The sequence below is a fragment of the Micropterus salmoides genome, unplaced genomic scaffold (assembly GCF_014851395.1).
Source record: "Micropterus salmoides isolate LMB-PRFRI ecotype aquatic unplaced genomic scaffold, ASM1485139v1 Ms_hic_scaffold_19, whole genome shotgun sequence".
Lineage (NCBI taxonomy): Eukaryota > Metazoa > Chordata > Actinopteri > Centrarchiformes > Centrarchidae > Micropterus > Micropterus salmoides.
Genome location: NW_024041039.1, coordinates 565,940 through 590,556, shown reverse-complemented (window position 1 = coordinate 590,556; position 24,617 = coordinate 565,940). Strand labels below are relative to the sequence as shown.

The 24,617-nt window shown below is 42.9% G+C and overlaps 1 protein-coding gene and 1 long non-coding RNA gene across 4 annotated transcripts; one reads left to right on the top strand and one right to left on the bottom strand.

Annotated features, from left to right (window-relative positions):
• Positions 1–8,512: 8,512 nt before the first annotated feature.
• On the top strand, positions 8,513–14,496 carry LOC119910371. 3 transcript variants are annotated; one of them, XR_005445621.1, is made up of 4 exons: positions 8,513–8,753; positions 11,266–11,420; positions 11,977–12,054; positions 12,207–12,361. It is a non-coding gene; the product is annotated as an uncharacterized LOC119910371 (long non-coding RNA). The 3 variants fall into 3 exon arrangements; XR_005445622.1 differs by having other exon boundaries at positions 11,977–12,066; XR_005445620.1 differs by lacking the exons at positions 11,977–12,054; positions 12,207–12,361 and adding an exon at positions 14,438–14,496.
• Positions 12,265–24,568, bottom strand: LOC119910370. The gene is made up of 5 exons (XM_038728957.1): positions 24,425–24,568; positions 16,122–16,232; positions 15,979–16,018; positions 15,791–15,900; positions 12,265–13,351 (listed from the first exon to the last, which is right to left on the bottom strand). The coding sequence occupies exons 4-5, from the start codon at positions 15,898–15,900 to the stop codon at positions 12,619–12,621; spliced, it is 843 nt and encodes a 280-aa protein (XP_038584885.1). The 5' UTR covers positions 15,979–16,018; positions 16,122–16,232; positions 24,425–24,568; the 3' UTR covers positions 12,265–12,618.
• Between the last annotated feature and the right edge of the window lie 49 nt (positions 24,569–24,617).

The following is a 24,617-nucleotide window of genomic DNA, read 5'->3' as shown; positions in this document are numbered from 1 at the left end:
CTGGTTTTAGAGGTCAGAGGGCTGGTTTTAGAGGTCAGAGGCTGGTTTTAGAGGTCAGAGGGCTGGTTTTAGAGGTCAGAGGCCTGGTTTCAGAGATCAGAGGCCTGGTTTTAGAGATCAAAGTTCAGAGGCCTTATTTCAAAGGTCAGAAGCCTGGTTTTAGAGGTCAGAGGGCTGGTTTCAGAGGTCAGAGGGCTGGTTTCAGAGATCAGAGGTCAGAGGGCTGGTTTCAGAGGTCAGAGACCTGGTTTCAGAGGTCAGAGGGCTGGTTTCAGAGGTCAGAGGGCTGGTTTTAGAGATCAGAAGTCAGAGGCCTGGTTTTAGAGGTCAGAGGGCTGGTTTTAGAGATCAGAAGTCAGAGGCCTGGTTTTAGAGGTCAGAGGGCTGGTTTTAGAGGTCAGAGGGCTGGTTTCAGAGATCAGAGGCCTGGTTTTAGAGATCAAAGTTCAGAGGCCTTATTTCAAAGGTCAGAGGCCTGGTTTTAGAGGTCAGAGGGCTGGTTTTAGAGGTCAGAGGCCTGGTTTTAGAGGTCAGAGGGCTGGTTTTAGAGGTCAGAGGCCTGGTTTCAGAGATCAGAGGCCTGGTTTTAGAGATCAAAGTTCAGAGGCCTTATTTCAAAGGTCAGAGGCCTGGTTTTAGAGGTCAGAGGGCTGGTTTCAGAGGTCAGAGGGCTGGTTTCAGAGATCAGAGGTCAGAGGGCTGGTTTCAGAGGTCAGAGACCTGGTTTCAGAGGTCAGAGGGCTGGTTTCAGAGGTCAGAGGGCTGGTTTTAGAGGTCAGAGGGCTGGTTTTAGAGATCAGAAGTCAGAGGCCTGGTTTTAGAGGTCAGAGGGCTGGTTTTAGAGATCAGAAGTCAGAGGCCTGGTTTTAGAGGTCAGAGGGCTGGTTTTAGAGATCAGAAGTCAGAGGCCTGGTTTTAGAGGTCAGAGGGCTGGTTTTAGAGGTCAGAGGGCTGGTTTCAGAGATCAGAGGCCTGGTTTAGAGATCAAAGTTCAGAGGCCTGGTTTTAGAGATCAAAGTTCAGAGGCCTTATTTCAAAGGTCAGAAGCCTGGTTTTAGAGGTCAGAGGCCTGGTTTTAGAGGTCAGAGGGCTGGTTTTAGAGGTCAGAGGGCTGGTTTTAGAGATCAAAGTTCAGAGGCCTTATTTCAAAGGTCAGAGGCCTGGTTTTAGAGGTCAGAGGCCTGGTTTTAGAGGTCAGAGGCCTGGTTTTAGAGGTCAGAGGCCTGGTTTCAGAGGTCAGAGGCCTGGTTTTAGAGGTCAGAGGTCAGAGGCCTGGTTTTAGAGGTCAGAGACCTGGTTTCAGAGGTCAGAGGACTGGTTTCAGAGGTCAGAGGACTGGTTTCAGATGTCAGAGGCCTGGTTTCAGATGTCAGAGGTCAGAGGCCTGGTTTTAGAGGTCAGAGGGCTGGTTTCAGAGGTCAGAGGCCTGGTTTCAGAGATCAGAGGTCAGAGGGCTGGTTTCAGAGGTCAGAGACCTGGTTTCAGAGGTCAGAGGGCTGGTTTCAGAGGTCAGAGGGCTGGTTTCAGAGGTCAGAGGCCTGGTTTTAGAGGTCAGAGGGCTGGTTTCAGAGTTCAGAGGCCTGGTTTCAGAGATCAGAGGTCAGAGGCCTGGTTTCAGAGGTCAGAGGGCTGGTTTCAGAGGTCAGAGGGCTGGTTTCAGAGGTCAGAGGGCTGGTTTCAGAGGTCAGAGACCTGGTTTCAGAGGTCAGAGGGCTGGTTTCAGAGGTCAGAGGGCTGGTTTCAGAGGTCAGAGGCCTGGTTTCAGAGGTCAGATGACTGGTTTCAGAGGTCAGAGGGCTGGTTTCAGAGGTCAGAGGGCTGGTTTCAGAGGTCAGAGGCCTGGTTTCAGAGATCAGAGGCCTGGTTTCAGAGATCAGAGGTCAGAGGCCTGGTTTCAGAGGTCAGAGGCCTGGTTTCAGAGATCAGAGGTCAGAGGCCTGGTTTCAGAGGTCAGAGGCCTGGTTTCAGAGGTCAGAGGCCTGGTTTCAGAGGTCAGAGGCCTGGTTTCAGAGGTCAGAGGCCTGGTTTCAGAGGTCAAAGGGCTGGTTTTAGAGGTCAGAGGGCTGGTTTTAGAGGTCAGAGGCCTGGTTTCAGAGGTCAAAGGCCTGGTTTTAGAGGTCAGAGGGCTGGTTTTAGAGATCAGAAGTCAGAGGCCTGGTTTTAGAGGTCAGAGGGCTGGTTTTAGAGATCAGAAGTCAGAGGCCTGGTTTTAGAGGTCAGAGGGCTGGTTTCAGAGATCAGAGGCCTGGTTTTAGAGATCAAAGTTCAGAGGCCTTATTTCAAAGGTCAGAAGCCTGGTTTTAGAGGTCAGAGGGCTGGTTTTAGAGATCAAAGTTCAGAGGCCTTATTTCAAAGGTCAGAGGCCTGGTTTTAGAGGTCAGAGGCCTGGTTTTAGAGGTCAGAGGGCTGGTTTTAGAGGTCAGAGGGCTGGTTTTAGAGGTCAGAGGGCTGGTTTTAGAGGTCAGAGGGCTGGTTTTAGAGGTCAGAGGGCTGGTTTCAGCAGTTTCAAACCCAGACTCTGAATACGATGTTGTTCCCACGGCGAATTAGTGTCGGGCTCAGCGATGCTGCATACATTACAGACAACCAGACCTCTGAAAATCATTTTGCCCAGCTGCCAACATGTCACCGTGTTGCTCAAACCCTCTGAACTCCTAACAGTATTACTCAGAAAGGTAGCATTATATTCGGGGGCGGAGCTAGACTGTCAGCAGTGGGAGTGCAGCTTCATCGTGGGCCCACCTGCATGACCCCAGACTCACTCTGAAAGTCCACAGTCTGTCTGCTTCACTGCTGCCGGTGCAGCTTTGTGTTCACACCAGAAGCTCTGCAGTGCGTCCAAGAAGCGTCCCAGCGTCCAGCACCACAGCGCAGATGAACCAGGCAGGAAGTCAGACACAGAAACGGCAGAGAATTTGGTCAATTTCAAAATAAAATACCTGTTACAGACTTCAGATCATATATCCACAATAAACACAGTTAAATCAGACAAAAAAAAACATTTTTACTACGTAGCTACTTAATCAGTAGAAGCACAAAAAGCACTAATCACCAAATCAACTAAATCTAAACATGTCAGCAAAGTCCGGCAGGTAAAACGCTCTTATTCTGAAATGCTTCCTGTGGTAGTTGCTAGATGCTCCCGTCAAGACGAGAAACAAAAGCGTGAGAGCTTTGAAGAATGTAGTAGAAGCACAAAAAGGACAATTAAAAACAAGTCATTAACGAGGGCCAGCTGCACTGCTGAAACGAGAGGCGTAAATAAACCGCTGTGCACACGCCCCTCCCTCAGAATTCCCATGATGCATGAGGGTGAAGGGAGATTTGTTAAAATGTGCTAATAAGTCTGCCATGTGACTTTATGATTTATGTTTATTAAACCGTGTCTCCTTAGAATCTAGAATGTTTCTTGGTAGTTTCCTTCTTGTGAGTGAGTTTTGAGCCCACTGACAATAAGACAATGAACATTTCATTAATTTCATTGAAAAACTTACATATAGTCCCTTTAAGTGATGAAGACAAACTGTGATCAGTGTGTTGAAATGTTGAACTTCCTCAGTGTTGAACAGAGATAAGATCAAACTTCTGCTGCCTGGATGACCGACACTTTCACCTGAAACCAACTGCTGTGTTTACAAAGAGGTTTCATCATCTGCCAGCGAGGGTCGAGTTTTTCTAAGTCATGTTTTTCCAAAAGCTCTGTTTGTGTCTGAGATTTTTACTGTGTCCTGTTCATTTGGTCAGTGCTCTTGTAACAGTTTGATTTGCACAGTTTGAATTATTATTGTTCGGGGTGCCAGCCAGGTCTCTCTCCTGGTTGCCAACGGTTTTTAAATCAAATGTCACAAAGGATGCACCTCTTAAAAGAACGTACTCCCTCCATTGAATGACCATAAAAGAAAGAACCACCACAACTCAAAAGCTTAGCGCAAACAAAACATTGGTGTATTTAAGGATTTCACACAAAAACACAAAGTAAAGCACAATCCAACTCAAAGTTCCACTTGGGGTGTTCTGCACACTTAAACCAACCAATCTCAGAAACACAAATTAGTTGCAGTTCATTTCAAAAAACACAAAAATAAGTTCAGTTCGGTGCTGATGGCGAGAATAAATAACCAAAATAAAGCTGGTTCAGTTTTGCAGCCACAAAACAAAACGTCATAGTAAAGAGTTTGATAAGTCACGGAGTCCAGTCAGTCCAAGAATCCAGTCCGGGGTTTTGCTGCTGGGTGGAGAATGTTTTACCGGCTACCGCAACAACTTTGCACGGCGAAGTGAGGATTGGCGTCCGATAGTCACGGATGAAGAACAGTAGGCAAAGGATTAACTACCTTACTTTCTCCTCTAGTCTGACTGTCCAAAGAGTGTGTTGCCCCGGCCGATTTTTCACTGCTCCTCTCCGTCGCTCTCCTTCCAACACACTGACATTTTTAAGGCAGGAGATTTAACAAATCAGTGTGTGTTGAATCAAAATGGCCGTTTCCGGGGTTTTCCGCCGGTGGTGAAACCTGGTGATAATTGCAGGTTGTCACACTCTGACAAAGAGACTCCAGGGGCCCAAAGTAAATAATAAGGGTCCTAAAATCAGCCCCTGGGGGACACCACAGGTCAAGATCGTTGGTGTTGTAGTTTCCAGTGCCCCAATGATCTGAGTCACTTGATAACCAAACCTGAAAATCCAACCCCATGACCACGTGTGTGTAGGAATACGTTAGGATCAGCAGCGCCAAAGGTCCAATAACAGCAGGACTCATGTCGTCATCATGGAGCATCTAGATGATGTTTTTCAGCCGGCTGAGCAGCACGTGGAAGAGATTCTCTAGTGTCAGTTTCACTGTTCAGTTCCCTTCTCTTCGTTTCTAGTCTTTCCACATGCTGTTAGTAACTGAGATTTCATCAACTTTACTCTGGAAAAAAGACTCTTCAGAAGTTCAGGCAAGTTTCAAACAGCAGCCGAGTTCTAGTTAAAGAAGAGATGGATTTCATGGATCTGCAGTTTGGATTTGCACCATTTCCTGTCTGTAACATTTGGTTCGTTTAATGGCTGACAGACGGGATCCTGTTGGGTTAGGATGCAGATGATCCGGATCAAAGAGTTCATTCAGCTTCAGACAAAAAGGAATAAAAGCTCTGAACTAACAAATAAAACCTGAGTAAGCTAAAAACAAAGAGTTCAGCAGATCAGCAGACTGTAATCCTGTAAAACAAACTAACACATATTTCATGTCTTCTGGAGACGTTATTTATTGTAATCTGATGTGAAGCGCTGTGAGGTAACCTGTGAAGAAGTGAAGAGACGTCTGAAGGAGGAAACACAGGAAATGCAGTCTGATAAACTGGGACTGATGAGTTGTGTTTGTTTCTCCAGCTGGAACCAGGAGGATGGATGTTCATCTGCCCTCCATCAGACCGGAGGAGGAGGAGGAGGAGGAGGTTAGCGCAGCAGCAGATCCAGACTCCTCCACCAACGATGTTTTCTAGAGGGAAACTGAGGCCAGACGTCCGTCCATCAACATCTTCGTCTTTATTTGATTCAGTTCTGAACTGGTTGATGAGTTTCACAGCTGAGGAGAAATTTATCTTCATCCTCCTCTTTAACAGCAAACACGTCTTTCTTTCCACTGAAGTCTGTTTGATGAGGCTTCCTGTGACCTTTGACCTCTGTCCACCCGGTCAGCTGCCTGAAGCCTGAATAAATGGTTTTAATAAACTTTGACCTTCTCTGACTTCTTCTGCTGTCTCCTTGCTGGTGGTGTTTCTCAGAGTCAGTGTTTCTGTAGCTTTTCTTCTCAGGAGAAACTTCACCACGTCCCTCCTGGAGGGGTTTTACTAACCGCTCTGCTCTCATCGCTCCGACGCCGGCTGACTTCTGCAGGAGGGAAACAAACAGGTTTCATCCTCGATGAACGCTTTAGAAATGATGGAAAGGTAAATGTAAACCAGACTTCTTACTTCTTTACCTGAAGAGGTCGTGTTGAGCTCATTTTCAGGTTCCTCATTTGATTTGGAGCAGAGCAGGTTTACACCAGATCTCTGCTGCAGCTCCTCTTTTCACTCTGCGTGTTGAAGCATCTCACTTCTAGTAGATCTTGGTTGGGAGCTGCACATGCTCAGTACCAAGGTAAGGACTACTTACCTGTCCTCAGGTGTGTTGTGGAGTAACTCTGTATCTGTAGGTACCCACTCCGTGCTGCCTGCCGGATCCCTGTCTGTCTGAAGGAGGTTTCCACGAATGTGCCTGTTCATAATTACTCCTGTGTTGCTGTCTGTTCTCATCTCAGGGCGTCAAATACTGACGCTTTCAGAAAGGCTGACAAAGCGTTATTTGATGTCAGAGCTACCCTTCAGCGTCCGGATGAGACGCCCTGTCGAGACCGGAAGCGCTAGTAGCTAGCTAGGTAGCTAGCTATGTTAGTATAAAAGGCGTTGACAGCTTCCCAAAGCCCCTCCCCCTAACCCTAACCACCACAGGGGGGTGGGCCTAAACCTGAGTCAGCGACTGTCTGCACGTCGACCGGCTAACCCTACAGCTGTGCAGCCGTCGCTAGCAGCTAGCGTTAGCCTCCTTTGTTAGAAATCAGGTTTTTCATTTCTAAAGTATTTTCCTGTTAATCACAGTGAACAGTTTCATCTCCAGAGATTAAAAAACACTTTGTTATCTTGATTTGAAAGATTTAGTTGGATCATTTTGAGCAGGCAGATCTGCGGTGACCTTCTTTGACTGACAGAACCACTTCTGAGCATGTGCAGAGCGGATCAGGCCGGCGGTATCATAGATATCCATAATAAAGGCTAGATTTTTATTTTTTTTTCAAAAAACTTTATTCAAAATTAGGATATGCAGCAGGACATCTTCTGTACATCGGTAAAGTCTATGGAGATATCACAAATAGGCCAGGGAGGTCAAGGGTTATGGAAAAAAAGAGAAGAAAAATTGTTTAAATAAATATCTTGTAAAGCTTACAGAGGTCAGATGATTTAACAGCTTTTTTGTTTTTACACTTGGATATTAAAAGAACATAGTGCTTAATGTTAGCAGCAAGCTCCAAAAAGCTTGGTTTCTTTTTTAAGAATTTTGACTTGTGCAAATGAAATTTTGTTAAAATAATAAGTAAATTTATATAATATAATTTTTTGTAACGTTTAGTGAATCCAAACAATACATTTTCCCACCGCAATGCAAATTGAGGGTAAATATGGACAACAATAAACTGAGAAACTTTACTCCAAAGTTTGTTGGTATGTGGGCAAGACCAAAATAAATGCACCAGTGTTTCATTGAGTTCTCCACAGAAAGTACAGCTGATGTCCAAGTCCTTTTTCAGTTTTTGCAGGTAACCCTTAGTGGGATAAAATCTGTGAAGCATTTTGAATGAGATCTCTTTGACTTTGTTGGTTAAAAAAAACTTGTGTGGCAAAAGCCAAACTTTTTCCCAACAAATCTCTCCAACAAATGAAGACCAATATGATACAGCAGCGGGTGTACTCCTAATGTCCTGTTGAAAAGGTTGACAAATGGCCTTATTCCTACTCTTAGGTTGCAGTGAAAAACAGATATTCCCAACAGTTGTTTCTTTTACATCCACCAGTGTTGGGGGATCATCAGATCCATTAAAACCTTTGAAAAGTGAGATGACAGCTGAAGATATCGAAGACAATGGAGAAGTCCTTTGGTGAAACAGGGATACCATGGTGATACCATGTAGTTATAAAGTTGACTACGTTGGTTAAATTATTGATTTACAAGTAAAATATTATTGTCATACCACTGTCGAAAAAAAATTGATTTGTTTTTATACAAAATATATCTGTTGTTCCAGATATAAAACCTATGAGGAGTGAAGTTGTGCTTGTAAATTAGGGACCAAACCAGTAGCATTTGTTTGTGAAACAAAGAAAGTTTCAGAGGAATTTTTTCAATATTATAAGTGCACAGCAACAAGAACTGGAGACCACCAACTGAAGAAAAGACATAATGTGGAATAAAATTCCACATACTGGTTGGGCAATTTAAATACCGCTTAATCAAATTAATCTTGAAAGTGAAATTTAAGGTAGTAAAGTCGAGAACACTAAGGCCACCTTTACTGTACTCATTCATAAAAAAAGACTTTTTCAGATAATGATTGCAATTTTTCCATACAAAATCATAAAGGATTTTATCAATGGTTTTGCACATTTGTTGATCTATATATAAAGATAGGGCAGCGTATGTTACTCTTGAAATTCCTTCGGCCTTTGAGAGTAAAATCCTGGCTTTCAAAGACAGATAGTTATGATTCCGTCTGTGTGTCTTGTTTGGGAGTCTGAGTTTAGTTCCATGTCCTTAGTTCATGTTTTGGTAATGATTCCTGGTCCTTGTTTGTATTGTTGTGATTTGGTCTCCTGTGTACTCTGTGTTCTAGTTCTGTGTTCTCGTTTAGGTTCTGGTTCTTTGTAACTTGTGTGTGTTTCTGTCTTCGTGGTTATTCACTCTGCCCCATGTCTGCTTGTCTAGTGTTCTCTCTGTTTCCCCCTGCTGTCTCTCTGCCTCGTTAGTCCTGATCCCGCTCACCTGTGTTGCTCCCGCCCCGCTTGTTAGTCCCTGTGTATATGTATGCCTGCTTGTCTCTCCAGTCTTTGTCACGTCCTTGCGTCTAAAGTTGAGTGTTCCTGCTTGTTCCCTGTCTTCGTAGTTCTGGATTATTCCCTGTGTTTTGGATCGCCTTGTGTTCTGGACTACCTTTGTTGGACTTTGCCTCGAGCTCCTTGTAAGCCTGTTTAAGTTAGTTTTTTGAGTTAATTAACATTTTTGGTCGCCTTGCCATTGTCTGCATTTGGGTCCTCGCCCCAGTCTGCACTCAGCACCCCAACCCGTGACACAGATCACGTAATAGCCACATGTTAAATTTCTTCATTTTTTTCGACAATGGGAGTGAGGTTATTCTTGCATCTTTGGGGTTCATTTTTATCAAATACAATACCTAAGTAAGTAATAGAGCTTTTCACAGGAATATTAGCAATTAAGTCAACATCACAATCTTTAAGAGCCAGTAATTCACATTTTGTAAGGTTTAATCGTAGACCAGAGGCTTTACTGAAGACTTCTATTATGTCAATAGCAAGAGGAACCTGGGAGCTATCTTTTAAAAACAGTGTTGTGTCATCTGCCAGCTGACTAATAATGACTGTTTTTTCAGCAATGGAAATGACCTGCAAATTACTATTTTTAATGTATTCACATAAAAGTTGGGCTGCAAGTAAAAAAAGAGAGGGAGAAATATGGCATCCCTGTCGAATTCCACGTCTGATTTCAAATCTGGGTGAGGACCCATTTTTAAGTTTAATTTAACCATTTGCATTACTATACAGTCCTGACTGCATCACAAAAGAAATCCCCAAAGCCAAACTTCTTGAGTGAATGATAAAGAAAATTATGTTCGACAGTATCAAAAGAAAAACAAGAAGCTGTCATCTGAAATTAAATGTGAATAGTCAACTAAATCTAAGAATAATAAATGCTAAATGTCTTACGGCGGAGTCTCTATTGTTATCACTGGCGGCCATCTTGTCACAGGCAAGCTTCCTGGCGTTCTCTGTGGTACCTAATGTAAGATGAGTGATCAGCACGAACCCAAATACTCTTCTCGTTGAAATCATGACAGATTTACAAACGGTTTGGTTTCTTACAAACGTTATTAACGTGGCTATAATTCTGGAGGCTTGAACATGTTGAAATTGCAGATTTTCTTTTTGAGAAACGACTTAATCGTACAGCATAGTTGTGTATCACGGCGACTTGCGCAAGTTATCAAGGCTGAGACCACAATCGAGCTGTTCAATTATATAGGTTTTACTGACACCAATAACGATTTGAAATTCGAAATGCACACACATGTATATATTTAAGAAAAATGTGTTATTTTTATATAAAATATACATACAGACCAGGTCTGGCATATACATATACAAGTCTATATACAGTATATACATGCAAATATTAAATACTTAACTTAAATACACATGCATGTGTGTGTGTATTTATATATTAAACATAATTATTATTAATACACTGTACACACACATATTATGTAAACAAACTTTTATTTTGGATGTAATTAATCGTTTGGCAGCCTATATATAAATTATGGTGCCATTTTGTACACTGAGTTTTAGTAGCCTATATATTGATTTACCATAAATACCTTGTGCGTGTATATTCATTGCACCTATCTGTTCTGTTCAATGTTATTTTCATATGAAAGTCCGTTATAATTATTTATAAGTGTCATAACGACATCTCTGACGTTTATAACAAACCAAACCGTTTGAAAATCGGTATAAAATTGAGGAAGTTATGATTATTTAACAAGTACATGCACCAAAACACAATGTTACCAGTGAGTGTGACAAGATGGCCGCCAGGTGCAGACGTCGACCTCCATTGGCCAGCAGCGCGGACGAGACATCTAGCCTTTATTATGGATATCTATGGGCGGTACGGATTGGGCACTGACAGTTCCTCTCTCTGCCTCTCTGTGACTTCCTTTTCTGATCAGCTGAGTTTACTGATCAGGTCAGCAGCTGACAGTGATTGTGGAGAGCGCCCTCTGCTGGACCACAAGGTAAACTACTTCAAACCCGTGTTCTGACTGGAAACACTTTAATATCATATTTTTCTCATGTTTGAACAAACCTTTGAATAAAAAATGGTGGCAGCCCTGCTGCAGACAGTTAGTCCATAAATGGAATAAATGAGCAACAGAATCAATCAACATGTTTATTAGTCGGTTAGTCATTGTAATAATAAACTGTCACAGGAAACTGGATCTCTGTTGGGGAAAACAACACATTTGAAGAAACTGGGGTGGAGATTATTTTTACAGTTTTCTGAAATTTTGGAAATTAAATAAGTCGAGTAATTTTTTTGGTTAATTGATAATAAGTGAGCAGACCAGTGGTTCCCAAAGAGACTCGTCGTCAGCACGAGTCTGTCAGATGCTTTGTGATGTGAAGAGGAAACTCCTTTAACACTCAGTGTGTGTGTGTGTGTGTGTGTGTGTTAATGGTGTTGATTGACAGGTGGCCTCAGAGCGCTCTGCAGGCACTGACGAGGTCACACTAAACCCAAACACCGCTCTGATTGACAGCCGTCAGTCACACTGAAGGGTCCCGTCTCATTCACCTCATTGCTGCTTTTATTCCCCAACCATCACTAATCAATACATCAGGGACAAACCTCATGATCACACTCTGACATCATCACGTCTCTGTTTCTTCCAGATGTGTTTGAAGTCAGGTTTGAAGAGACCAATCAGGGCTCGGTTACCGTGGGCTGATGGTGGATCCAGTCGGTACCCTGACCCGCAGACAAACCTGTCGCTGTCTCCTCCCCCACAAGTGGGTCTGAGGGCCGTCCACATACTTTTGGCCACATGGTGAGTGAATGTTAATTCCAGACTGACCACCAGAGGGCGCCGTGTCTGCAGCGCTCACTGTGAAACAGCTGTGCTGAGGACACACAGTCCTCTTCTGTTTGCCTCCCAGTCAGCTGTACTGGGTCCACTGGTCTGTCTTTGTGTTTTATTCAGATCAATACCTCTGATCAGATCAAATCAGCTGTTCCAAATGTAAATAGGAGGAGGATCAACGAGAGCTGAGTGTAGAGAAGGAAGCATCAGCACACTGACTGCTGTTTAATTATACATAGAAACACACAAACACACAGGAAGCTGCTGTAACTCTCTGATTATTAATGTGGGTTTTTTATATCTCCTTTGTCCCACAAACCGGGAGGAAAATCCAAAATGCACAAAACCTGTAACAGATATTAATAAATATACGACTATGTTGCACTATTATTATTTTCACTGTGGACTAAACTACCAACTCTTTCTGCATTAACAGATAAGAATGTTCTAACATGTTGATGATAATCAGATACATATAACAGGAGATCGTCTGCAAACAAATTTACGTGCTGCACGTTTTTAGCCAGCAGCTTCTGCAGCTGGACAGGTGAAAGGTGTCAGGTGACCACCCGGACCAGTTTTCACCACTGCAGAGTCCCAGGTTCTGGTTCTGGTATTTCATCTTCATTTCAAAATAATACTCTTAAACCAGTCAGCTGCCAGAAAATCCAAACTCTTCAACTTCACTAAAAAGTTTGTGTTTGGTATTAATATTTTTTGATAATTAACTAACTGAAATCCTTCCATTTTCAGTTCATCAGGTGATCACTGTGTGTTGATCAGTTTCTGGGATGAAGTCAGACACGGCAGGTTTGATGCTGAATCAAGCTTTATTCAAAATGACCATGCAGCACAATAACAGGTCCTTGCTTTGACTTTTGGGAAAATAAAAATGTTGTGAATTCACAGAGAACAGGAGGCATCTAAACTATAAAATATGATCATTATTAAACATGTAATCGTTCATTATTATATAACATGCCACAAGATAATTCACTAAGTACTGTTCTTTGTGTAGCATGAAATGAAAGTTTTTACATCGTGATGATCAAATGTTGTTTTAATGGGATTATCTCAGTGGGAACCACTTATACTGGGACCAGAAACATCTGACTGTACAAAAAAGCCCTGAACTGCTCTACCCGCTGCTGCTGCTGCTCCTCACTCAGTTGTCTCTGGTCCTTCTGCCACTTATACTGCTGCTTTTACTTCTGCTTCTGTCTCTATGTCTATATTTCTTGTTGTCTTTGCTCTTTCTGACACCTATACTGCTGCTGCTGCCTTGCCCTCTGTTGTAGCTGCTACTTCTGCTGCTGCTGCTGCTTCCTCCGCCTTGAGGCCAGTTGTTATTAATACAAACATTTGAAACTCTTCCCTGAGAGGAGCAGCTGTGGCACTCTAATTCTGTATTTTCACCAAAACAGCGGAAAATGTTTTTGAGACCAAGCCCGGAACTCCCGAGCTGTCTTTTCAAATCCTCTTTGGTAGGAGGATCACCAAAGTTGGGCTGATCAAAGACTCTTGTAAACACAAAGGCATAACTATTTTTCCAAGGTGCAAGGGCATTGTTTCTAAAGTATTGAAGGATGTTGTGCTTTTGATTGTCTGGGTTTGCACACTTGTCTCCACATGGGGAGAGGTAAGAGTAGATGAGCAGGAAGTTTCCCTCACTGTTTCTCCTCAATGTGCTCAACTTTTGCAGAACTTGAGGTTCTGCGTGTACAGGTCCTGCAGGTTTGGCTATGACCACTGTCTGGCTTTCATACACATCACCCCCATTAATCATGTCTTTAACATTTCCACTGTAGCGGTCAAACTGTAGGGCGTTACCAATCGCGTTTTGGTCTTCGCTCAGTGGGATGTTCGCGGCCAGACAGAACTGTCCGTTTATCTTGTACCTGTTGAAGGAGACAGATGCACAAACTGTAACACAGAACTGAGATGATTTGATTCAGAGAGGAAGGTTATTCATCAGGAAACTCTGGGGTCGAATTCACAGAGGATCTGATCCCTGCACCAGCAGCTCTACTACACGTCACCAACTCTTTATCACTAAGAGTTTCCTCTGAAGACAAAGCTGCTGACAGACTATTTAAACTGTATTTCTGTATTTAGAGCAGTCTGTGATTACTTAATGAGCACTGGAAGATCGTTTGAACAGACTGAGGTCTGATGAGCATTTTTGTTCTGATTCTGACAGATCATCATTCCTGAGCTGGACTGACTGTACGTGGATTGTTTTAGTTGCCATGTCTTACTCACACTTCAGGCTCAGTGTTGTTAAAGGGTAGTGATGGCGCAGTGGATAAGACACATGCCTTTGTGTCCAGAAGCAAGACATTTAACCCTCGTTGCTCCAGAGGCGTGCGACCTCTGACATGTAGAGCAATTGTAAGTCACTTTTGATAAAAGTGTCAGCTAATTGTAATGTAAGATTTTTATAAGCAGCTCAGTTGAAACAGACTGTTGTCCATGTGCACAGTAACAATCTTAAAGTTCTTTCACTCTAGAAAGTCTGATAGACCCGAGCGTTGGATCATAAACTCTGACATCCTTAGATGTTCACCAGCGAAAATTCATAAAACGAACAACACCAGTACCATAAACACAGTATGTAAACCCGGGAAAAGAAAGATCACAGAGAGCTGACCAGCAGTTCCTCCATCTGAACTAATGAAAGTCAATCTGCTCTTCTCAATGTGGACAAAAGTTAATATTTAGGCTGCACCTCCATTAGAATAAGGAGAATAGCAGCAGATCTTAAAATGAGTCAAATTTTCCATATCACTGCTGTGTTATGATATTAAAGGTACTTTATTTGTCACATACACATAGCGAAATTAATTCTCTGCATTTAACCCATCCCTGAAGAGAGCAGTGGGCGGCCATTGTACAGCGACCAGGGACCAACTCCAGATTTAATGCATTGTCTGGTCAAACGGCACTGACTGGAGAACCTGACATGTTTCTGATGGTCCACACAGAAAGGCCGGGACGACCGGGGTTCAAAGCCAGAAGGGTTGTAACGGGGACCACCGGACAACTAACCCGGGACCTTCTTGCTGTGGGGCCACCGTGCTGCCTTAACAATAAGTACGTTGTTACGTTGTACGTTAAGTAAGTTGTTTCTAACATGGATTTCGTTCATCATTGGAGTAATATGCAAATGTAACTGAGACTACAGACTAACAGCAGTCACAGACTAGTCACAGTATTTTGAACATATCAACTTTATGCATATTTTCCAACTCCAAGCTGTTTAAAGTTAAATGCTTATTGGATTTAAGCATATCAGGTGATGTGTATTTGTGTAATGAGGGAGGGTTTGACCTAAGGAGTTCAACACCTTATATCAAGGTGTGTATGATTATCAGGCAGCTTCATTACCTCAGGCAAAATGGGCCAAAAAGAGATTGAAAAGACTGAAATGTTAAAATCTGTAAAATGTCTTTCAGACGGAGGCAACACTTTTGAAATGGCTCAACTGTTGAGGCGTGACCCCAGGACAATCAAACGTTTTGTTGCTAATAGTTGTGGCACCAAAAGGGCACGGAGAAGAAAGGGTGCATTCAGCTTTATACAAATAAAAATGCTTTATACATAAAAAATGATGATATGGTCAAAATACTCGCCTAATAATTGTGCACACAGTGAAAGTTTAAACTGTTTTCTCGCTCATATGTGGCGTTAAATAAGGTTCCCATGACAGCAGCTATGCAGAAATTTTTAATACAGAATGTAATAGAAAATAGTTTCTAGTAATCTCTTTTAATAGACTTCCAGTAACAGAAACCTGCTCCTCGTGCTGATAACGTACCAGACTTGTGTGGGGACAGAAAGTAAACAGGGTTTGTAGTGCTGGCTTGTTGCCGTCTTGATAAAGTGCTCGGAGATGCTTTCACTTCATGTGTTCATGCTGCTTCATGTATTTGTGCACAGCAGTTGTGCTGCAGTGAAGCCATTTCCAATTACCACAGCTGACGGAGCACCGAGTTGTTGAGTGTCTGTCTAAAATACTCCTACACTGTAGATGGTGGTCTCCGGGGGAATCCCTGCTTACACCGGGTGCAGCGATGCACCGACACATGATACGTGAGTTGGCGTATTTTTGTAACCCCAAACCTATACTCCTTTGTTTGGACCTCTTTTGTGTTGTGGTGGAAGCAGAAATCTCAGAGACAGATATTTCCAAACCTGGATACATAAAACCAAAACCATCTGACTGGACGGACAAGAGACGCGGGACATGATGATGTTTTTATTTGGCTTAACTGGATAATGAACCCTTCTTGTCCTGTACATGACATGAAATGCAGTCAGACTACGAGTCTACTCACTCTGTCCTGATGGCCTCTACAATCCCAGCCAGCCAGTTCACGTCCACATCAGCCAAACTGGTCCCAGCTGAGAGCAGGAACACCAGCATCATCCAGGGCAGGAGATTCATCTGAACAGCAGAACATCAGTGTTTAGTTGTCCTCCCAGTTAATCAGTTCAACTCCTAAATGATCGAAAAGTTTCTCACCTTCACTGCTGTTTCCAACAAGCTGCTCGTCTCCAACAAGCTGCAACAGGAAAGATTCAAAACTAAATGAACCTGCAGCAAAGTGAAACCAGGTTCTGGACTGAATTCAGCTCTGGACAAACTGCTGTTGGTGGTTTATTTACCTGCTCAGGTGGAGGAAGCTTTCTGCTGTCTTCAGCTGTACAAGTGGAGGCGGTGATGCTGTTTGCAGTAATTTATAGGGGGGAGGGCGGGGCAGGACAGGCAGTCCTCAGCTTAATCAAGACATTTGAAAATGGGGAATATAGAAAAGAGAACTAAAATAAAGAACTATCACACATCTGAAACGAATACAATACAATAACATCTTAATATGTTAAATGTTATTTGTATGACTTCTTCCATTACACACTTTGAGTTCTTAAAACTATTTTCTGAATCCTGTAAACTAGTTTAACAACTGGATTCTGAAAGCATCTGAGACCAATCATAAATAAAACATTTTTAACCCTATAAAGCAGTTTAAACCCAGGCAACCAATCATGTCAGTCAGTTAAAAGAATCCTTTAATGGAAGCTAAACAAGCTTTAAAAATAATTCATGAGGATTGATTAAACAAATGAGGGATATTTAAGGATCAGATGTCTGTAAATTCCTTAAACTTTCTGCTGTTTAGAAAAACAGTTTTTATTTAAGGTGGTTTATTTATTTAACAAAGGACATACAGCATCTCACAAAGTGAGTCCACCCCTCACACTTTTGTAAATATCTGATTCTATCTTCTCATGTTCAACACTGAAGAAATGACTCTGCTCCAGTGTAAAGTAGTGAGTGTACAGCTTGTCGAACAGCGTAAAGTAGCGAGCGTGCAGCTTGTATAACAGTGTAAAGTAGTGAGCGTGCAGCTTGTATAACAGTGTAAAGTAGTGAGCGTGCAGCTTGTATAACAGTGTAAAGTAGTGAGCGTGCAGCTTGTATAACAGTGTAAAGTAGCGAGCGTGCAGCTTGTCGAACAGCGTAAAGTAGCGAGCGTGCAGCTTGTATAACAGCGTAAAGTAGCGAGCGTGCAGCTTGTATAACAGCGTAAAGTAGCGAGCGTGCAGCTTGTCGAACAGCGTAAAGTAGCGAGCGTGCAGCTTGTCGAACAGCGTAAAGTAGCGAGCGTGCAGCTTGTATAACAGTGTAAAGTAGTGAGCGTGCATATGAGGGAGTGTGAGAGCGACAACACCAAATTTAACACACCTGCTCCCCTTTCACACCTGAGACCTGGTAACACTAATGAGTCACATGACACCGGGGAGGGAAAATGGCTGATTGGGCCCAATGTGGACATTTTCACTGAGGGGTGTCCTCACTTTTTTTGAGATACTATAATTTTCATCTGTAGTCCAAAAAAGGACAACATAATAAAACAACACAGAGAATAATACATTACACCACAATAACACTGAGTGCACAAAACAGTCAGCACGCTTCGACATACAGATCATTAACTAGTCACCAATATTAATGTGTTGTAAACACACACACATTTGTCACAGTCTAACAGAAACTGAGTTTGTAACTCCCTTCTGCTACATAGCAGACAACAGACATCAATATAGAAGCAAATATAAAAATGGTAAACAGAATAAACTATATTCAGAGGAGCAGTGAGGGTGACTTTGAGCATAAAGGTCTGATAGCTTGGGGGGGAAATGATGCAGTTCAAAGTGCTAAAATGATAAAGATAACAAACTGTGATCAGCATGTTGAAATGTTGAACTTCCCGTGTTGAACAGAGATAAGACGAAGACTTCTGCTGCCTGGATTACCGACACTTTTCATCTGAAAACCACGTTGTGCTGTGGTTACAAAGTCTTTTCATTATTATTATTATGGACATCTGTCAACAAGGGTCTAAAGTCAGAGGTCTAGAGGTCTGGGTTTCAGAGGTCTGGAGACTCACTGCAGAGACAGGAGCATCCACAAAGGATTGCATGTGGTCAGTTAACAGAAAGCAACAGTTGGGTTTTAAGTCTAGATCTGAAGCACAATTCATTTCTGCGTTAGAAATGATGAAAAGATAAATGTAAACCAGACTTCTTACTTCTTTACCTGAAGAGGTCGTGTTGAGCTCATTTTCACGTTCCTCATTTGATTTGGAGCAGAGCAGGTTTACACCAGATCTCTGCTGCAGCTCCTCTTTTCACTCTGCGTGTTGAAGCATCTCACTTCTAGTAGATCTTGGTTGGGAGCTGCACATGCTCAGTACCAAGCATGGTTTGAAAAACAAGGGGGATTGAGACTTGGACCCCCCAGCAGAGGCAACACGTGGGGTCATTCTTACCTATCTTATTCCCATATTCATGCCTTCCGACACCTCTAAAACGGACCGTACCATTCCTGAACCTCGACCTTAGTTGCATGTCTTGTCTGCATCACTTGCAGCTGCTGTTAAATAAAGTCCAGTGCATCACAGAACCAGCTCATGGAGACGCTGTAGGTTAGGTTTTCTGACTCGGTATGATGTCATTCTGAGCTGGATTTCCTTATATGGTCATTTGCCCTAGACAAAGCATGCTGGCCACGCCCACAAAGGAACACGCAGCCCCATCCCTGCGGCAACCTGGGCGAGTTCAATCCGAAAACATTTTGCAACGTTTTCGGATTGAACAATATGTCTCCTCGCAACGTTCCTCAACGGGCTTCGAGGTCTGTTTTCTCCCGTTTGGTGGGCGTGTCTCAGGTGTTACCCAATCAGCTGCGACATGTCTGTAAACACACCGTTTCATCTGCACTGAACTTGCCCCTGGTGAACACATGAGACAACAGCCAATCAGAAGACAGTGGACTTTGAGAGGGGGGGCTTAAAGAGACAGGAGCATCTACAGCTTGTTTCAGACAGAGGCTGAAATGAAGGCCTACATGAAGAGTCAGTATGAGACATACAAAGCTGCAGCACAGGAGTCACAGAACTACAATATGAAATCAGAATAACACGTCTCCTTTAAGTCTTCTGTGAGGATTTTGACAATAAGCTGACATTTGTTTTCATCTGGAATTCAGGAGTTTTACCTGCCCAGGTAAATGTTCAAATCCAGGTGTGTGATTTGACTACAGCTTTATTGAACGCAGATTACATTTCATTCACAGCCAACATGCGCGAGAGGAAAGGAGATATTTCCTAAAAAAGAGTAAGCCGATAAGAATTAGGAATTAGGCCTGTAAAAGTGAACCTACAGGCCCTCTGGTTCTGGTTCAGCGCCGTGTGGGTCGGTCTGCTGTTGGGTGTCGGTCTGACTTGCTGGTAGTTTTTCTCTGCAGTACTTGGTGACCTCTGACTACATGAGTTGTCATCATCTACAGACTTTAGACAAGAAACTAACCAATCAGAAGCAGAGTAGGGCAGGTCTTTACAAGCAAGCTGGTGTGATCCAAAACAAAGCAGCCGTACATGATGGAGCCGAGTCTGATCCAGAACCAGCTTCAGAGCCCGGACTGGATCAAGAGTTATTAACCTGTGTTACCTGAGCTCTGTCTCTACATCACAGGAACAGCTTCGTGTCCACTTTCACTACTGTTAGTAGTTTTTATTCATGTAGCTTTCATTTATCAAGACACTTCTGTTATGACTGTAAAAAACTGCACATGTCCACACTGCTTTCTATTATCATTTCTAATACCCTGATGTGCAAAGTGAGCAATTTGAAACAAAGAATTTCCCCTCTGGGTCAACGAAGGAGTTCTGGTTCTGGTTCTGATCCGCAGGCTCTCAGCAGCAGCAGCGTGAAGCCGACGGCTCATTCAGATGTTTGAGTCTGTCTGGGAGTATTGATCAGACTGATCGATCAGCTCTCTGTGCATCTGTGTGTCTGTCTGACGATCGATGTTCTCAGGCGAAGGATTAAACTCTGAGTTCTAAGGAGGCTGCAGACGATCAGCTGATCTCAGGCCTTGGGGCACTCACACATCAAACACTCTTCATTATTCATCAGCTCATTAATCAGATCGATCTGCTGCAACACGTCCTCCTCACGGACCGTCCTCAGACCTGGTCCACCACCGGGGGGGGCTGTTCCTCCACGTTCAGGAACACAGGGTCTGGTTATTGACACCTGATCTGGTTCTGGTCTCCTGTGGTTTCCTGTGAGCATTAAAGGTCCAGAAATATCTCCAGGAACAAAAAGCTTTAACGCGGCCGAAGCTCTTTGTTTGATTCATCAATACTTTATGACCCTGTTGTCTTCGCCGCCCGTCTGCAGATCTTTGCTTCTGTCCTCCGTGTTGGACGTCACAGATCAGCTGCAGGTTGACCTCAGTTTCTTTTTCAGGCTTTTAAAGATGAGAAACTTTAAATAAACACGAGAAACGTCTTTATTTGGTTTGTAAAACATCAGGAAACAGTTCCAAACGTCCCACCAGCCGTCCCCAACCAGAACCTGGTTTGAGCTCGTCTCACAGACAGACTGGACCTCGGTGTGTGTGGTTTATATTGTAACTGCAGACACGCTGACGTCGCCGCTGAGCTCGGTGGAAACATCAGTTATTAACTTATTAGTTTATTAAAGAGAAGAACTCTGTGTTCAACATGCCGTCTGTTTCAGTTCATATAAAGTTCAAAGCGTTTGTGCAGAATTAGTTTTCACGCGTTTTAGCCACAGAGTCGACTCCACAAACCGTCCAATGAAAAGCTAATCTGGACCGGAAGCTCTCCGCCTCTAAACACAGATTATATTATGATCAGCTGTGAGTCTTTGATGAGTAACCAGGTGACAGCAGCAATAACCTTGGTTGTCATGCAACACATCGCCTCCCGCTGTGAGCCAATCAGCTGAGGACGTCTCTTCAGGTGCGTGGTCAGACGCAGAAACTGATCGGCCGATCAAAAAAGCAGGACTGCTCCTTTAAATCCTCAGACTGAACAGGTCTTTGTTCGCCGCCGTCGGCCCGTCTGATTGGTCGATCGGTTTTAAATTAAATACAGAGCATGTGGAAAGAGTTCACAGCACTTCACCCTTATTCCAAGATTTTCCTCAAAATTCAACAAGCAGCACCCAGAATGACAACGTGAACAAAGTTTGTTTGAAATCTTTTCCATGAAGCTGAGCGCAGCACTGAGGAGGTAACGTGACTCTACAGGTCTGATTTATATGGAGTCCAAAACAAATTTCCCTTCAGGGACAATAAAGTATGTTATCTGATCATCCTTGAGATGTTTCTACAACTACTAGAACAAAACAGGTGTGACATCGTTAATTTAATATTCAGCGTTCACAGAGCAAGTCACAAGGAGCTTTACAATGATATAAAATAACAATGATAAAACAGTAGAGCAGTCATCAAACCTTATTAAAGGATGAAAGTTAATTAATTAAAAAGCACATGAATAATCAAAAAACCTAGTGATCATTACAAAGGTTGTAAATCCTCTGGTTTCTGTTCCCATGACCATGAATTCTATTATCGTTCACCCTGACAGCCGCTCTCTAAATGACATATAACGTATAATAACATACGTTAATGGCACACGGGGAGAAATGTGCTGCAGACGAAGTGTTCTGCAGGCCGTGATGAGAGAAGCCTTCTGAGTGAGAGAGAACTGCTTCAGTTTGGTCCACATCTTCTGTTTCTGAAGAGTTTTGAGCACGTGACCCTGAAGAAGCTGTGAAACACAAAGAGCTGAGCGTCTGCAGCTGCAGCAGCAGGGGGCGCTCTGCTCCCAGCTCCTCCCCCTCATTAACATACAAATGAAGCTGAGCCAGTCACCTCATTAACTCCTCATACAGAGGCCGTCATTTAAACTGACCCAGAAACACACAAAGACACAGTGGCATTTTAGACACAAAGATTATCGTCTCTGATGGAAATATGCTGCGAATATTAGATTTTTATTCAGCAGAGAGTGACTCAGTTTATTTATTTAGTGCCAGTTTTGCTCTTTTCATGTAGAGCAGGTCTGCACCACTCTGTTATCTTAACTCAACATGTTTTTATTTTTTTCATTCTGAACAAATATAATATAAAAATTATTTTGATTAGATTTCATGTTTCTTTGTTTCTCTCATTGAAACTTTGATAAAAATGATTATGTTTATTTTGTAAAACCTGAACTGAACATTATGCTGCTCTCAACCAAATTCTAATTATTATTAATTTAAAATCATTTTATGTGAAAACTCAAGAGTATCAAATACTTCTAGCGCACATCTGAGGTATTAAATAGTGTTTGGAAGCTGTTGGGTTGAAAAATGGAGGGCATTAGGACCACACAGAAGCCTGTCAGTGGGTGGGTGGGGGGGTGGGCATCAAGTTCCTACAAATTTAAGGAATCAGACAGGAAGTGGTGTACCCTCCAAAATAAAACATTCAGCTGTTTATTCACAACATTTAACATTTTTAGAAAAGACTTCACTGCCGTCATCAGAACACTTTTTACTGACAGCTTCACTTATTTTACAAAGTCAGATTTTTACACACAACACATGAAGAGTTTATAAAATATAAGGTTTGGTAATAAATTAAACTCCAACAGTTTACACAGGTACACAATGGCCAGAAAATGTAGTGAAGCTACTCTGATAATGCTGAAGTCATTTTGAGGTTTGGACTGACAGAACAAACACAGTGAAGGAGTCACTCTGGGCTCTGAGTAACATTTCCAATCGATTAACAGAGAAAACGATCAGCTGATTAAACAAGTCATTGATCTTGATGCAGTCTGATACAAAACAGTTCAAATCCTGCTTTAAGAATAATAATCTAATCTATGATAGCAGAACAGTCACAGGACGTTTTTCTTTCTGCTTTCAGTACTTTTACTTTTAATACTTGTTGTTCCTGATTACACTTACATACTTTAGTAACATGCAGTACTTTTACTTGTAACAGAGTGTTTTTAAAGTGTTCTTGTAGTACTTTTACTTAAGTAAAGGATTTGAATACTTCATCCGTCACTGCCTGAATGTGAATGAATCACATGTTAAATGTTTCAAGTAAAAGCAGAAGTACCTGGGGTGTAGTATTACTCTAGTATTACTAGGGGAGAGCGGGGAGAGGCGTCACACTGTTCAGAACACCAGCCACTTTGTGTGACTTCCTGTTCTACGGTCAACTTCCTGTTCAAACAGTTCGACTTTTTTAAGTGTGACCGTGCGAAATCATCATGTTTGTTCTCAGTAGAGGAGACAATAACGTGTCTTTTGATGCTTCAGCTGAAGTGTCGAGCTAACCTTGAGGTTTCGCCAGCATTAGCACACGTCAGTTTGGGGCAAGTTGTCACATGTACGTGCTTCAGTACAAACAGACGCATGCTGGAAAGACGGTGTGTGAACGTTGCTCTGACAGCAGCATTAAAATCTGCTAAAGGGAATATTGGAGCTGCAGTTTGCCGCAGCATCCCTGGACACTGTATGAAGTGTGTGTGCATGTGGTGTGTTAGCAGACACACACACATTTGTTTAGTGTGGTGTGATGAATATGGGACAGTAGACAGCGTAACACGCCTGTAATTTCTTTGTAATCACAGAGCAGAACACTGACATAACGTTACAGGCCGTCAGGCGGCTGAGGAGCAAATCTGTCAGGAGGACAGAGAAGGATTTTAACATCTGACTCGGATCGGTCAAAAGATTCCCAGAGGAATCTGAAAGTCAGACCGCCACGCTGACAACAACGTTGCTTATGAAACACCACAGAAGAGTTGTTCACCTGATTTAAAGAAGCAGCTTGTTAAATATATGAATTGGTCAGCTGACAAGTGAGGTCAGAAGATTTGAAGTTGAACGGCACACAGTGCTGTCGCTCAGGAAGGAGCTGCAGAGAAAAGGTTTTCTTCTAAGTGAGTTTGGACCAGGAGACGTGTGGACTGTTGATGAAACTGGGTCCATTTCTGTACGTAACCCAGACAAAGTGGCGGCCAGGCGTGGATTCAGACAGCCAGGTCCCTGACCTCCGCTGAAAGGATCACCTGAGCTTTCTCAGCCACAGGGAATATTTTATTTTCCTACCGTGTAAACTCCCGCAATCACTTCCTGATCAACGGGCCACCTGACAAGCAAAGGAGAGGCAAATCCCTCTGAATGGATGAAAGATGCGCACTTTGTGGACTTCCTGAAACATTTCAATGAGCATGCAAAGTGCTTAAAGTTTCCTCTTTTTGGTCAACCACAAGTCTCATCTGTCCATCGAGGGACACGATTATGCAAAAGAACCATCACCTCTGACAGCAGAAGTTATTTTGTCAAGCTCTCTGTTCAACAGTCTGCAGCTCCGTCATGAGGTCAGATGTAAAGGTGACAGCACGCCCTGCTCTCCCCTACACTGCATTATCAAAACATATTCTAATAAAAACAAAACATCAAAATGTACTTAAAAGTACACAGAAACATGTAATACTATCGATGCGTTCATGTGTTGAATTCATTTTGTGTTGTAGATACAGAAAGGCTACATGTAGTGAAGCAGAAAATACTCTAGTACCACCTACCTACATCAAGCATCTTCTTTAAACCTGGAGATGTTTTTCACCTCTGCTCTTCTCACCGCTTCATCGAGACGTCTTATTTTGAAGGGGCGTACAGGAACTGCATGTCTGCATTGATGCTGACGTCAAACGGCCCGTCGGGCAGCGTGGAGGGGGCGGGGCTTAGCGGGGCCGCCGTGAGCCAGTCGTCAGTCCG